Source organism: Tenrec ecaudatus, chromosome 9 (assembly GCF_050624435.1).
Source record: "Tenrec ecaudatus isolate mTenEca1 chromosome 9, mTenEca1.hap1, whole genome shotgun sequence".
Taxonomy (NCBI): Eukaryota; Metazoa; Chordata; class Mammalia; order Afrosoricida; family Tenrecidae; genus Tenrec; species Tenrec ecaudatus.
In genome coordinates, this window is record NC_134538.1 from 157,338,453 (window position 1) to 157,352,968 (window position 14,516).

The 14,516-nt window shown below is 53.4% G+C and overlaps 1 protein-coding gene across 1 annotated transcript in view; it reads left to right on the plus strand.

Annotated features, from left to right (window-relative positions):
• UBN2 (ubinuclein 2) overlaps positions 1-14,516 on the plus strand; it is a 69,798-nt gene that overhangs the window by 46,976 nt on the left and 8,306 nt on the right. Inside the window, exons 14-16 of the mRNA XM_075558723.1 lie at positions 1,285-2,820; positions 9,088-9,319; positions 9,951-10,040. Coding sequence (XP_075414838.1) covers positions 1,285-2,820; positions 9,088-9,319; positions 9,951-10,040 — 1,858 coding nt within the window. The remainder of the gene's footprint in view (positions 1-1,284; positions 2,821-9,087; positions 9,320-9,950; positions 10,041-14,516) is intronic.

Here is a 14,516-nt window from a genome sequence, read left to right on the forward strand (position 1 = left end):
CTTGGCCCTTTTGGGGGCATCCCTGTCCAGCCCTCCATCCCATCTATCCGTCTCACGGTCGCTCATCAGGTGGAGTGCTTGTCAAACTGCCTATTTGGGGTTCTCAGACTGAGTCTCTACGGGAGCAAAAAGCCTCCTCTCTGCCGAGGCCGGTGGTTTCACACCGATGCCCATCTCATAGCCCACTGTCCCCCAGGGCTCCTGCATCCTGCCCAATAGCCACATGCTGTTCCTTTGGGTAGGGTGCTAGAGGGCAACCTCAGAAATGCCTGAGGGGCTACAGAGGGGCAGTTCCAGCAGCCTACCTCCTGTGCTGCCTGAGAAGCTGCTGGACGGAGCCCCTGCCCCCCAGATGCCACCTCACTGCTTATGCGTCTGGGTTCTTGTCCTCCTGTGCTGTGTGTGAAGGAGGCTCCAGCTCAGGGTCATTGTGGAGTTTGCCTGCCTTTTGGTTTTGAAGAAAGTAATTTTAAAAACAAATCCTTTTTGATAATGGCTTTATTTCTCCTTGATCTTAGAAAGAAAATTTGTCTTTGTGTTTCTCTGCAAAAGAAACCCATTGATTTTTCATGTATTTTCCCTTTAAATAATTCTCTTCCCTGAATTTTTAAGCAAGGTCAATTTTGTCCCATCCTTCCAGGCAATCGTAAGAATCCAGAGACGCCTTTGTGTTCTTAGCACCGGGCACTCAGCACATGGGTGCTGGCTCAATTATGGAGGGCTGTGTTGGGGGACCCTGCCGTGGAGCACAGTAGACTGCTGCTGCTGACGTCATTGCTGTGTTGTCTCGCCCATGCTGGGCGTCCGACCAGCAGAGTGGACAGAGTGGGCACGCAGCCAGTCTGACCAGGTGGTCAGCATCTTAGCAGATTCCACTGGACCTGGGAAGAGCTTGCAGGGATTGTCTAGCACAGAGGGGTCAAGGAGAGTAAAGGAAGAAAGGAACCCCTCTGGCAGGGCATGGAATTGTGCCTGGAGATCTGATACAAGGGGCAGGGCTTCATCATTAATGTGACTGCCACCCATCTTGGTTTCCTGCCCTCTCCTCAGTGAGGCTTCCTTAGCCAGGCTCAGCGGGGCTGGTGTGCACCCTGTGCCAGACCCCTGGGGCTTGAGCACATAGTTAGCTCTGTTCTCAGGAAGATGTTGGTCTGGGCCCTCTCGAAGGTCTTCCAGCAGAAAACAGTGTGACCACCACGAGCATTTCTCTGTCCTTTGAACTTGGGTGCTCTTTGACTTTGTGCTTTCTGCTCTTGTCTTCCCCCTCCGGTGCTGCTGTCCCAGGAGTGCAGTCCAAAGAAGGACCAGAAGACACCTGGCTCCGGGGCCCCTCCTGTGGTTCCTTCCGCGGGCTGCAGCGGGGCCATGGCCTCCACCAGTGCTGCTTCGGCCGCAGCCCAGGAGACCATCTGCCTGGACGACTCCCTGGATGAAGACCTGGCCTTCCACGCGCCCTCCCTGGAGCTGGTGTCTGAGGCGCTGGCGGCCATCAACAATGGGAGCAAGGGCCCCGCGGTCAGCTCTCGCATGAGCGTGCTGCCCACAAAGCCGCGGCCCGGCCTGCGAGAAGAGAAGCTGGCAAGCATCATGAGCAAGCTGCCTCTGGCCACTCCCAAGAAACTGGACTCCGCTCCCACGGCCCACTCCTCCAGCCTCATTGCTGGCCACAGCGGCCCGGCCCCAAAGAAACCCCCGGAGCTCGCTCACACCGCCATTTCGTCAGGCCTTATTGCCGGGGCCTCCATTCAGAACCCGAAAGTCTCCCTTGAGCCTCTGCCGGCCCGGCTGCTCCAGCAAGGGCTGCAGCGGTCAGGCCAGATCCCCACCGCCCCCTCCTCGCAGACTCATGTCACTGCCTCCTCGTCCCAAGCCCATGTCACTGCCTCCTCTCACACCCTGGGAGCCTCGGAGGCCCAGGAGGCGGCCTCCCTGGCACAGGCCACAAAGGTGCACCAGCATTCGGCGGTCCCACAGAACTATGTGTCCCCACTGCAGGCGACCATCAGTAAGTCCCAGAGCAACCCCGTGGTGAAGCTGAGCAGCACCCCCCACGTGTCCTGCTCCGTCCCTCTGATGAAGTCTGCGGACAAGCCACTTCTGTACCGCCTGCCCCTGCCCAACCCCTCATCCGGAAATGGGTCCGCAGGGCCCCACCCCCTGGCCTCCAGGACAGCCCCAAGCACCACTACCTCCAGTAACTATTTAGCCAAGGCTATGGTGTCACAGATCTCCACGCAGGCTTTCAAGCCTCCATTCTCAATGGCTGCCTCCCCCAAGCTCGCTGCCTCTCCGAAGCCTGCCACGTCGCCCAAGCCCTCGCCCTCACCCAAGCCCTCTCTGTCCACCAAGCCTTCAGTGTCCACGAAGCTGATGTCCAAATCCAACCCAGCCCCCAAGCCCACGGCGTCCCCGAGTTCTAATAGCCCAAACGCACTCGTCGCCCAGAGTGGGCCCTCAAGCAGCGCCGGCAGTAACCCCGGCCACAAACAGCCCAGCGGGATGAGCCTCAGCAGACACTCTCCCACCCTGAACTTACTGCCGGCCCACCGCACTGCCGGCCTCCCGGCCGCAAAAGGCCTCCCGTCCTCCTCCAAGCTCACAAACTCAGCTTCCATGGGGTCTGCGGGCAAGAGCAGCTTGAGTGGAATTGCATTGAATGTACCTGCCAGCAGAGGGGGCACCCTTAACTCAAGCGGAGCTGGTAGGACTAGTCTGTCTGGGGGGACAGGAAGTGGAACACAGGGTGCTACTAAACCGTTGTCTACTCCACACAGACCGTCCTCTGCCTCAGGGTCTTCGGTGGTAACAGCCAGCGTGCAGGTATGTACGGTGCGCACGACCCTGGGCCAGCAGGGAGGGTGGCGCCGTCCTACCTGTTAGTCGGTCTGATACCAGACTGGTGATGGGTGATGGCCCCCATGGTCCCGCGACAGGTTCTTTGGGACGACGTCTTGTTGGAAGTGTTCTGGTTTGGGTTCTGTTTCCCCCAGCCAAGTATCTCCCAGCGGAAATGCATGTTCAAACCTGGTCACTCATCACAGCGCAGCGGTCGCTTAGGAGCCCACCCGATGCTCCTCACCTCCTCCCTTCCTTCCCCACTCCTGCCAGCTTGACGAGAGGGGCTGCAAAACGTTCCTGGAAAGTGGAATTAAAAGGGCACTTTTCCATTGGCTTTTTTGAAGCTGCTTTGTGTTTTTTATTTAATCAGGTGTCTGAACCTGTGCTACTCTCTAAGCCACGCATGTTTCCAAATAACATTGTTAATTTGCGTTGATGTTGCAGTCACTTAGCCATGACTTCCTGTGTCACACTGGTCTCTGTAGTCTTCCTGTGCCACAATTTTTCCGAGCTCGAGTTTGTTGTTCAAATCCCCCTTCTGGCCAGCTGACTCGATCCTCTTGAGCATGACTGTGGTGTGCTTACCACATTCGTTCCCTGAGCCCTTGTGAATCCGTCCAGCCCCTCCTGGATAGGCACCGGTGCTAGCTCATCCAGTGCTCCAAACGCTCTCCCAATGCTCCGAAGGCCCTCCCTCGCTTTCAGGTGGAGGATTGAATAGGAGGCTACCGAGGCCACCCTGACTTGGAGGGTTGCTCCCATATAATCAATACGTTTCCGCAGCCTACATCCTAAAATTTCTCCACGTGTCCCCAAACCATGCTGGGCTTGCCTGGTTTTAGTGATTTTAGACCCAGAAGGTGATCTCAAGCCTGGCTGGGGTGTTTCTGCACCGCTTCTCAAGCTGGATTGGCTGGAGAGGCCGGGAGCCCCTCTCTGCCTCCTCGTCGCCACCCACCACTGGGTGTTGCAGGTGGCTTCAGCTTTCCCTCCCATGACTGGGGAAGACGCGAGTCACCTCAGCAGCTCCTTTGTTGTAGGGAGTAAGCGCCTGGGGGTGCAGTGACTCCACCTCGTGCTGTAAACTACAGGGTCAGCAGTTGGAAACCCCCACTGACCCTTCGGAGGACGAGGAAACGCTCTGCTCCTGCAGACAGTCACAGTCTCTGAGAGCCGTAGGGTGGTCCAGTCTAGTCCATTCTGGTCCTGTAGGACGGCTATGAGTCAGAATTGACTTGATGGCCGGGAGTTTGGCTATTGGTTTGGTCTATGCAAGTTTTCACTTCAAGTTGCTCCTGCGTAAATCGTAGCTGACGGTGGGCAGCATCGCCCCATAGCTGGTTACACTGCTGTGGGCCTCCCGCACAACTGCAGCTCCAGGCCCCTTCTGCCGCTGTCGAATCCTAATGTTGAAAGAAATTCAGCTCACTCTTAGCTCGGCCAGTGAAATCCGGGAGCAGCAGGTATTTCATCTGCTTGCTTTTGCTTTCCTCCAAAATGGGAAGCTAACAAGAATAGATAAACGGGTACTAGGAATTGTGTGTGGAAGTCAGGAATGTCTTCAGTAAGGGCTGGGAGGCAGTCTGTGTTCCAGTCCATGTTCTCTGTTTAGAAGTTGACTTTTAAATGAGTCTTTATGCTTTGCCACGGAGCAGGGGACAGGATTGTATCAGAGATTGCAGCTCCCTGCCTGGTGTCCCTCCCAGGGGTCGCCTGCTCTTAGCCCTTGACTTTTTCCTCTAGGCATTCCCAAGTCAAAACCCTGGAGTCGCTTTCTTACAGCGATTACATAGTTTTCTTTGAATATCGTTTCTTGGTCCATCCTTGGTCACCTCTCGGGTCTCACTGGTTCTCTCCTGACATTTCCGTGTCTGTCTCCTATGGAGAATGCACTGTTGCTGAGGAAGCTGCCTGGCACACCTCGTGTCCCTCACTCTGCACGGAGGCTGCTCTGGGACCTTGCTGTCCCACCTGCACGGCTCATCTGCGTTTCCTCTTGGATCGATTCGACTCTGTCCTGTGCTGCCCGGTGCGCCTGCTTTAGCACAGCCCCGTGACCCTGCTGGTCACGCCAACAAGGGAGCCCGGCTTCCTAAGGGCGCTGCAGACCTTGTGGGGAGGAGGCGCCTGCTCTCTGCCACTTCCCAGGGTACAGGCCCCGTCTGGCCTCAGACTGATATTAACTGCCTTCTGGCTTTAGGCCAGCGGTTCTCAACCTGAGAGTCAAACGACCCTTTCGCAGGGACTGCCCGATTCATCACAGTAGCAGAATGACCATGATGAAGTAGCTACGACAATAACTGTGTGGTTGCACCCACCCCACCCTCCGGCTAGGAGCCGTGTGAAAGGGTGGAGGACCGCTGCTCTCTGCTTTCCCTTCCATGACCTTCCCGCTGAGGGCCCCTCTCTCGCCTTCAAATGGATACCTTTCCTGTGCATCCTGCCTGCCACGGGGAAGCCCAGGCTCACCTGCACAGAGGACTCGTCGCTCCTGCACCTGTGCCAGGCGCTCCTCCATGGGTGCCCCACAGGGTGGGCAGCACCTCGGGTCCCTGGCCTCGGGGAGGTCGTCCCGGCACGAAGGTGCAGAGACAGAGCTTCGGAGGATGTGCCTGTGCTGTGGGAGAGAAGCCAGGCAGCATGGCTAAGGCGTGGCCGCTGACAGTCGCGGTGGGGCTGTCAGGGACGCAAAGCCCCTCCTCAGAAAAGCTCGCTGCCATCAGCTCAGTTCCACCCACCGTGGCCGTGTAGGACCGAGTTGAACTGACCCTGTGAGGAGCCAGGTTCTCAGTCTTCACAGAAGCAGACAGCCTCCTCTTTTTCCTGGGGAAGCGCTCTTCGGGGCTGCACTAGAGCAGGGCCAGCTCTGAGGAGCCGTTGGGCTAGGAGGGATTGGGAAGTGATGGCCAGCAGGGTGACCATGGGGAAAGGCCGAGGTCAGGGAGCAGAGCCCCAGCAGGGGCTGTGGGCAAGCCCTGCACTTGACTTGTTCTGTGTGGTGGGAGACCTCCCGTGGCCGTGGGTGGCCGGCTTGCAGCTCAGGGACTGTGGCAATGGCAGAGATTCACTGACCAGGAAGGAGTCTGTGATAAGGACCAGGGGTAGGGCCCACCAAGAAGAGTTCCCTGGAGATGGATCACGGGGCTTGTCCTGGACTGCCCTGCTCACAGCTGCTGCTCACAGCTCTGCGCGCTCCTGGAGACCCGTGGCACCCACCCCTGCAAGGCCAAGAACGATCTACAAAGGGCCTCGTAATGTGGGGTGATCTAATGTTTCCATTTTGTTTTATAGACAAATGTGGATGGGAATGTTATTTATGTCGGTTAGGTCAGGTTATTGTTTTTCCAAATGCTCACTTGCTCAATTTTTGGAGTTGCCGTAATTGGTGGTGTCTATTTTCCTGCTCCTTTCAAGGCAAGACCATTAGGCTTCCCCTCGTTTGCAGAATTCCGTGATCCTCACAGCTGACTACACTCAGGCACAGCCTCAGAGGCTCCCTGCCTTCCCGAGATGACAACTTGACTCAGGGTCATTTCTGTCCAGGTTGCTTCAGTGCTTTGCTCCCGGCTGCCTTTTCTCTCCTAAATGCTCCAATCTGTATGTCATGGTTGGCACAATAGAAGGAGAGGCTGAGTATGCGCATAAAGCTGGGGAGGTTTCCTTCGTGTTAGGGAAACTTGTGGAAGGGAGGAAACAGATCCCTCCACACAACACTCTCCCAGAAAGCATGTGCGTGCCTATTACTCCTATAGTGCCGACATGGTGAGGGGCACACAGTTATTTTCCTAAAAATAGAGCATGAGCTCATCGTGTCCTCAAGTCCATGTCACCAAGAACCTCTGTCCGCTTAGGCCTCTTGCCTGTGAGAGGGGTGACGATGGTAACACCTAAGGTGTACGGTGGGGAGCTGACCGTTCAGGGTGCTCTTGCCTGGCTGCTGGCCACTGGGTCCCATGGGGAAATAGTCACCAAACGCCTAGAGATCCGGGACCAAGATGGAGATGAGAGAGGCCACATGTGTGCGGGGTCTTGAGCAAGAACAGGTGGAGGTGATACAGGAAGTGGGGTCATGAGGGCAAGGAAAGATGCGGTGTCTGAGGCTTCTCCAGCTGGTCTCCCATCTGCTGGGCCGTGGGCAGGGCGCACCATCGGTCCCAGGTGCAGTGGGGGGCGTGCAAGCATCTCCTCCTGGCTCGTGCTTCCCGGCAGACTTAGTAAAACAGAGGAGAAAACGCACAGTAGCTAGCACTAAGGATTATTGGCTTGGAAAAACAAACAAAAGCAAAGACGTTTCTCCTGCTCAGAGTTTCTCCTGCCGTTTTTACCAGGAGCATTTGGAGGCGGGAAAATAAAGATAGCCATTAAGCTCGCGGTGCCAGAGATGGCAGTGAACCCTGCCTGGGAGAGTGAAGTGCCCTTGGTCAGGTCTCTGTCAGTAAATGCCCGAGAGGCAGAGAAAGTCCCAGGGCAGACAGCCTCCCTGGTGCATGACTTGGGAGCTCGCCTATTTTCCACGTCAGTGGGGACGTAAGACATCGTTAAGCAGATGCTGCGTTAGGCCAGCTTTTGAGTCGTGTCTTAACTGTTACCTGTGGCCCTCCCCACCCCTCTTGGAAGCAGGGCCATGCCCCTCTAATCAGAATGGACACAGCACAGGCAACCGGGCCTTGTCTGCAGCCAGCTGTGGGGCCTCTGCTTACGCGTCCCGTGAGAGTAGTCCAAAGAACAGACCCTCTACCGGAAGCATGGCCTTAAGGAATAAGTCTGGAAACCGCTTTCCTTTTTCATGGGCACTAGTCACCTGTGAGGTCTGCACTTGTGCTGGGAATTTGGCGTGACCTCGTTAGTCAGCCTCTGCCGGAATCGGTTCTCTCATCTCACCTCAGGGACTGATGTGCACACGTGTACACACTGTAACATTGGATTGCACAGAAGCGCCCCAGAGTTCCCTGCAACCTTCTCCTTCCATAGGTTCTGAGGTTTAAAGAAAATCCAGAAACTGGAACTATGAATTGTGGAAATTAAGAGAGTGGCATGTAAATTGATGACAATAAATAACGGTTTTTTTAAAAAAGAAAATCAAAGTGGAAAAGAACTGTTTTATTCCTACATCCAAAATTGATCGAAAACTGAAGTTAGCTTGCTGGAATAAATGCAGGGAATTTTTCAGAAGCTCACCATTACCATCGGATTTCCATTTTCATAGCCATCGCTCACCTTAGGGATGTCTTATTCCAGAGCAGTGGGGTGGGGATGACGCTGGTCTTCAGAGGGGAAGGACAGAGCAGGTATTGGAATAGAGGGCCAGTGTTAGGAAGTTCTAGGCTAAAAGGAGAGCACATGAGATCATTGCTGGACCTTAGGGGTGAGCTGGAATGGTGGCGATCGGAGAGGGCAGAGGAGACTTGGAAGCGATGATCCTGCCCAGTAAAGGTTGGCACGGGGGGGGGGGGGGTTGGGACGAGTGCAGGGGCTTGGAAGAGCACCCTGGGTGGTTGTGTGCGGAGAGGACAGGACAGCTGCGCTCTGAGAGGGGGTGGTGTGAGGGACAGTGTGGTGACCAAGTTTGGAACTTATTACTGCGGGCTCGGGGTGCAGGTGTAAAAGCAGAAAGCAACATCAGAAGTGAGCATAAGGCAGGTGGTGAGTCAGGCAAGCTGGCCGACAGTGTCACGTACAACCCGCAGGTGGCCACAGCCAGTACTGGCAGCCGTTCCAACTGACTGAGAAGCTTCCAAAAGTGTGGGAAATGGAGTTTAAAAGAACAGATGCTTTCTGCACACTTTCTGAAGCCCCCTCCATTGCCCACCTCAGTCTGAATACTTTTCTTTCTCTGTTAGAGCAAATAGAAGACACAGCCTTGCATCTATTCGTGTCTTAAGAAAAATCTAGGGTGAAGTGTCTTCTTCTCTGATCTTTGATCTCTGCTTTCTGCCGTGCAGGGAGCCCACTCAGCCGCTACTCAGAGCCTGCCAGCTGTTCCCAGGAGAAAGAGATGGCTGTCTGCGGCCTTGGCCATCCTGGGTGGCAGCTCTGTTATGTCCTGTAGGGTCACTGGGGGTCACTGCAGTGGGCTTCCAAAAGTTGGCGGCAAAGTTCCATTTTATTTTCACTCCATTTTCGAAACCACACACCTTTGGAAGCGAAGCCCTGTGTTGGAAGCAACCCTGTGCCACTGAGGGTGCAGAGCAAGACGGCAGTGGGTGAAGCACCCAGTTTCCTTCCAATTCTGACCCCTGATTTCTGCAGTCCACAGCAGGAGCGTCACTATTGGCTAATGCCTCACCTCTGACTCTCATGACGTCACCTTTGTCTGTAACCAATCAAAACATGGCTCCTTTTGGGATGCTGGGTGGCCTTGTTCCAGTGACCATGCCCTTCCAGTTTCCCCTGGAGCTCCTCGGCTTCGGAACGGACTCAGCTGGAGCGACAACCACCTCGGGATCTACCTCAGCCGCCTTCCACCACAGCCTCACGCAGAGTAAGTGGGCCCTGAACACTGCGGGGCACCCTGTGTGACCAGGCGGGGCGAGCCCCTCCCACCAGCAACAGGTGTGAAGCCAGCGCAGTAATGAAGACAAGGGTTTTGTTGTGTTTCTGTTTGCTTTCCCAAACACCTGACTTTATCCGGCACATGATCAGTCAAATTCCTGGTGTCCGGCATTCCTTTTCCCGTTTTTTTTTCAACGAGCCATATGTCCCCTCCGTAATGCACTTCCTGCCGAGAGACCGGCATGGTTGCCGGGTGGTTTGCGTGCTCACATTCCCTCAGGCGCCGTGGGAGACAGCGCTGCGGCGGGCTTCTGGAAAGTTAACAACTGGGAGGCCTGCTGGGGCCAGTTATGGTCTATCCTGTGGGGCGGCAGCTAGGCAGAATCAGCTGGATGGCCACCTTTTTTAACACACACACAGGAGCTTTGAAAAGTTGGTAGAATACTTGCACTGCCTTCTAATAAACACTTTTTCAGACTTGTTGAAGCCCCTCGTGTGTACATCCCAGGTGAAAATCTACGTCGGGGCCGCGCTCCCATTGGGTGCGCAGTGTGTGTGCCAGCAAGGACCCCTGCGGTCCTGTGGAGAGGGTGCTGACTCATCTCTTCCCTCCCTTCCAGATTTACTAAAGGGTTTACAGCCGGGAGCCCAGCACGCAGCACCACTGGCCCACTCCCCACTGCCTGCCCACGCACAGCAGACGTTTCACGGTAAGAGCCACAGGTGCCCGCCGCCCGAGCCCAGTAAGTTACAGCCCTCTCCACTCCTGGAAAGCCTGCTGAGCAGGAGATGGCTGTGGGCAGCACTCACGTGAATGACCAGCCTTCAGCGCGCAGACGCACATCTGCATGGTCCCTACTCTCCCCTGAGTCCCAGCTTGTAACCCCGGCGTCCTTGCAGCCCAGCTGGCTGGGTAGGACAGGTTGTTCTTAGTAACTTGAGGCTAGGTTTAGGTTCTTGTTGGCACGAGCAGGTGGTGGCGCTGCGGTCCCTGTGGCCTAGGGAGTTAACCAGGCACTGGTATGGACCGAGGAACAGCCCATCCATGTGAGTGTCCTCACTGTATGAGTTGAAGCCAGCGCCAGCACACTTTTTTTAAACATTGTATTAGGGGCTCATACAACTCTTATCACAATCCACACATATACATACATCAATTGTATAAAGCACATCCGTACATTCTTTGCCCTAATCATTCTCAAAGCATTTGCTCTCCACTTAAGCCCTTTGCATCAGGTCCTCTTTTTTTTTTTACCCTCCCTCCCCACTCCCCCCTCCCTCATGAGCCCTTGATAATTTATAGATTGTTATTTTGTCATATCTTGCCCTATCCGGTGTCTCCCTTTCCCCGCTTCTCTGCCATCCGTCTCCCAGGGAGGATGTTACATGTGGATCCTTGTAATCAGTTCCCCCTTTCCAACCCACTCACCCTCCACTCTCCCAGCATCATCCCTCACACCCCTGGTCCTGAAGGTATCATCCACCCTGGATTCCCTGTGCCTCTAGCTCCCATATGCACCAGTGTACAACCTCTGCTCTATCCAGTCCTGCCAGGTAGAATTCGGATCATGGTATTTGGGGGGAGGAAGCATCCAGGATCTGGGGGAAAGCTGTATTCTTCATCGGTACTACATCGCACCCTGATTGACCCATCTCCTCGCCTAAACCCCTCTATGAGGGGATCTCCAGTGACCGACAAATGGGCTTCGGGTCTCCACTCTGCACTTCCCCCTTCATTCACTATGATTGATATATGTATATATTGCATGACGCCTTATACCTGGTCCCTTTATCACCTCATGATCGCACAGGTTGGTGTGCTTCCATGTGGGCTTTGTTGCTTCTGAGCTAGATGGCTGCTTGTTCACCTTTAAGCCTTTAAGACCCCAGACACTATCTCTTTTGATAGCCGGGCACCATCAGCTTTCTTCGCCACATTTGCTTATGCACCCGTTTGTCTTCAGCAATCGCATCATGGAGGTGTGCAGCCAATGATACGATTTTTTGTTCTTTGATGCCTGATAACTGATCCCTTCGGGACCACTCGATCACACAGGCTGGTGTGTTCTTCCATGTGGGCTTTGTTGCTTCTGAGCTAGATGACCGCTTCTTTATCTTCAAGCCTTTAAGACCCCCAGACACTATCTCTTTTGATAACCGGGCACCATCAGCTTTCTTCGCCACATTTACTTGTTCACCCGTTTCGGCTTCAGCAGTTGTGTCAGGAGAGTGAGCATCGTAGAGTGCAAATTTAATAAAAGAAAGTATTCATGCATTGAGGGAGTGCTTGAGTAGAGGCCCAAGGTCCTTCCGCCACCTTACTACTAAACCTTTAAATATAGACACATAGATCTATTTCCCCATCCTCATATATATATTTGCATGTACATATTTTTGTCTAGACCTCTATAAATGCCCTTTGACTCCTAGCTCTTTCCTCCATCTCCCTTGACTTTTCTCCTGCCCCACTACCACTCTCCGTCCCCACCTGGGTTACAGCTATACCTCTTCTTTTTTTTTTTCTATACCTCTTCTTTACGTAACCTTACCCTTAATCATTCCCTACCAGGCCTGCCACTCCCCCCTCACTACCTTTTTGGGTCCCATGTTGTTCCCTTGTCCCTGTGTTTGTTAACACCACTTCCTTACCCCCCCCACCTCCCCCTATCCCAAGTCCCCCCGGAACTGTCGGTCCCATTGTTTTTCCTCCAGATAGTTCATCCAGCCTGTCTTATTCAGACAGACCTGTGGAGACAATAATATGCACGGAAACAAGACAGAGGAAAGCAAAGCAACAGTATACAACCAGACAACAAAACAACAAAAACAAACCACTGACAAAGAACAAAACTAAACACATCAAGAAAGAAGAGCTTGTAGTTAGTTCAAGGATCGTTTGTTGGCCCTTAGGAGTGTTTTCCAGTCCAGTCTGTTGGGGCACCACGCCCTGGCCCCAAAGTCCACTTTCAGCATTCCCTGGGGACCTTGCCACTCCGTTGCCAGCACACTTTAATGCAAGGACCAAATAGTAAATATTTTCGGTTTCACAGGCCGTGTTATTTCTTGGCAGCGGCTCAAAGCTTCCACTTTAACGTGGCAGAGAATGAGTGTGGCTGGGCCCCACCAAGCCTAAGTGATAGACATAAATTGTGTCCAGAGGAGCCTGGGGCTGCGATTTGCTGGATTCCAGGCTAAAGGACTTTCACTATCCAGTTTGTATAAAGGTGATTTACTTTGTTAATTAACCAACCCTTTGAGCAAAACCCCACTTAAAAATACCTTGCCATGTTTCTCATTTAACTTTCCCTTAGCGCATAGGTGACTGCTGTCCACTGGCTGCCACACTGGCTGCCAGACAGCCGGCTCATTAGATGGTCTCCCGGAAGTTACTCTCCTGGAACAGTCGCCTTGTCTCCATGGTGTGCTTCTCTGTCTGTGCTTCCATGGCTGCAGCAGGCTCCGTGGCGTGTGTGCTCTCCCACACGTGGGCTCCGTGGTTGGCATGTGGTGGTCTGCGCCTCTCCACTCCACCATCCATGCCTTGGCCTCAGATTCAGCCAATGTCCCATCTCAGACCCTTCCAGGGCTTTGCCTTGACTGCCTTTTAAAAAACACCCAATGACCCTACGGCAACACTGTGCTCCTGCTTCTCTCCAGCCCGGGCTTTGCCCATTACCTAACCCACACCCACTGCCTTCCAGAAGTTTGTGACCCACAGTGACCCTGCAGGACAAAGAACTGCCTCTGTGCTTTCTGAGCCTGGAGCTCTCTGTGGGGGTAGAGAGCCCCCACCAGCCCGTGCTTAGTGGAGGCTAAGTGGAAGACTATGTGTTTCCTTCCAAGACACCAAAGCTGCATGTGTTCCTGGTGGCTCATCTTCCCTGTTACACCAGGGAGGGCCTGGCTCGGACTCAGCTGTACCTCATTTACATAAGTGATTAAGAATTAATTGCCTAGTGGGACTGGAGGAAAGAAAGTAACAGGAAATAGAGGAAAGAACCAGGAGGCAAGAGATATTTATAGATAGGTCTGAGTACATTTTTTTTATGTTAAGTAATACAAACAAAAAAATGTATTACAGTAGCAGATGGAAATTTGGCCTCTACTTAAGTCTCCCTCAATGCAAGAACACTTTGTTCTAATAACCTGGCATTCTATGATGCTCACCTTCCTGACACAATTACTTAAAACAAAGCAGGTGCGTAAGCAAATGTGGTGAAAAAAAGCTGATGGTGCCCGGCTATTACAAGATTTAATGTCTGGCATCTTAGCTTGAAGTTAAACCAGCGGCCATCTATCAGGGAAACAACAAATCCCACATGGAAGAAGCACACCAGCCTGTGTGATCATGAGGTGTCAACAGGATCAGGTATCAGGCTTCAGAAGACCCAAAACATGTAATCGTACCGATGTGACAGAGACCCAAAATCATCTGTAGACAATTGGACATCACCTCACAAGGGGCTTACAAGGAAGGGATGAGTAAGCCAGGAGGCAGGATACCTCTGACAAAGTACACAACAGTCCTGTGGTTCTTTAATGTTTCCTACACGCCAATGTCATGACCCCAGTTCTGCGTTATAATCTGGCTAAACTGGAGAATGTCCCTGGGTACACATGAGCTCTTGACCCACAGAATCCAGGACAGCCAAACCCTGTAGGAAATGTAAAAGGAGTAGTGATACCACGAGGGCAGGGCGAGAAAGGGGAAACCGATCTCAATGATTGACCTATAACCCATACACATGCCACCCTCCACCTCCCACAGAGACGAGCAACAAAGTGGGTGAAGGCAGACAAAGGATGATGTAAGATAGGAAAACAAAATTTCAAATGTATCAAGGGTTCACAAGGGTGGGCGAGGGAGGGGAGAAAAGGAACTGATGCAGAGGACTCGAGGAGAAAGAAAATGTTTTGGAAATGATGATGGCAGCATAAGAGCAAAGGTGTGTGACACAACTGATGTGTGGATTGTGATAAGAGCCCCCCATAAAATTATTTATTTAAAAGAATTGTCAGTGCTGTGGTAAGGAAGTCCACTCCACTTGCAAGAAATGGGGGTTCACCTGCCTTCTAAAGACACCCATAGACACAGGTCCCTTGCAGATGGGCGTTGGCGCTTTGGCTCCTTCATCGTCCTCACCACACTGCACCTTTGGCTGTAGGGGAGGGGCTCCTGTGGTGGC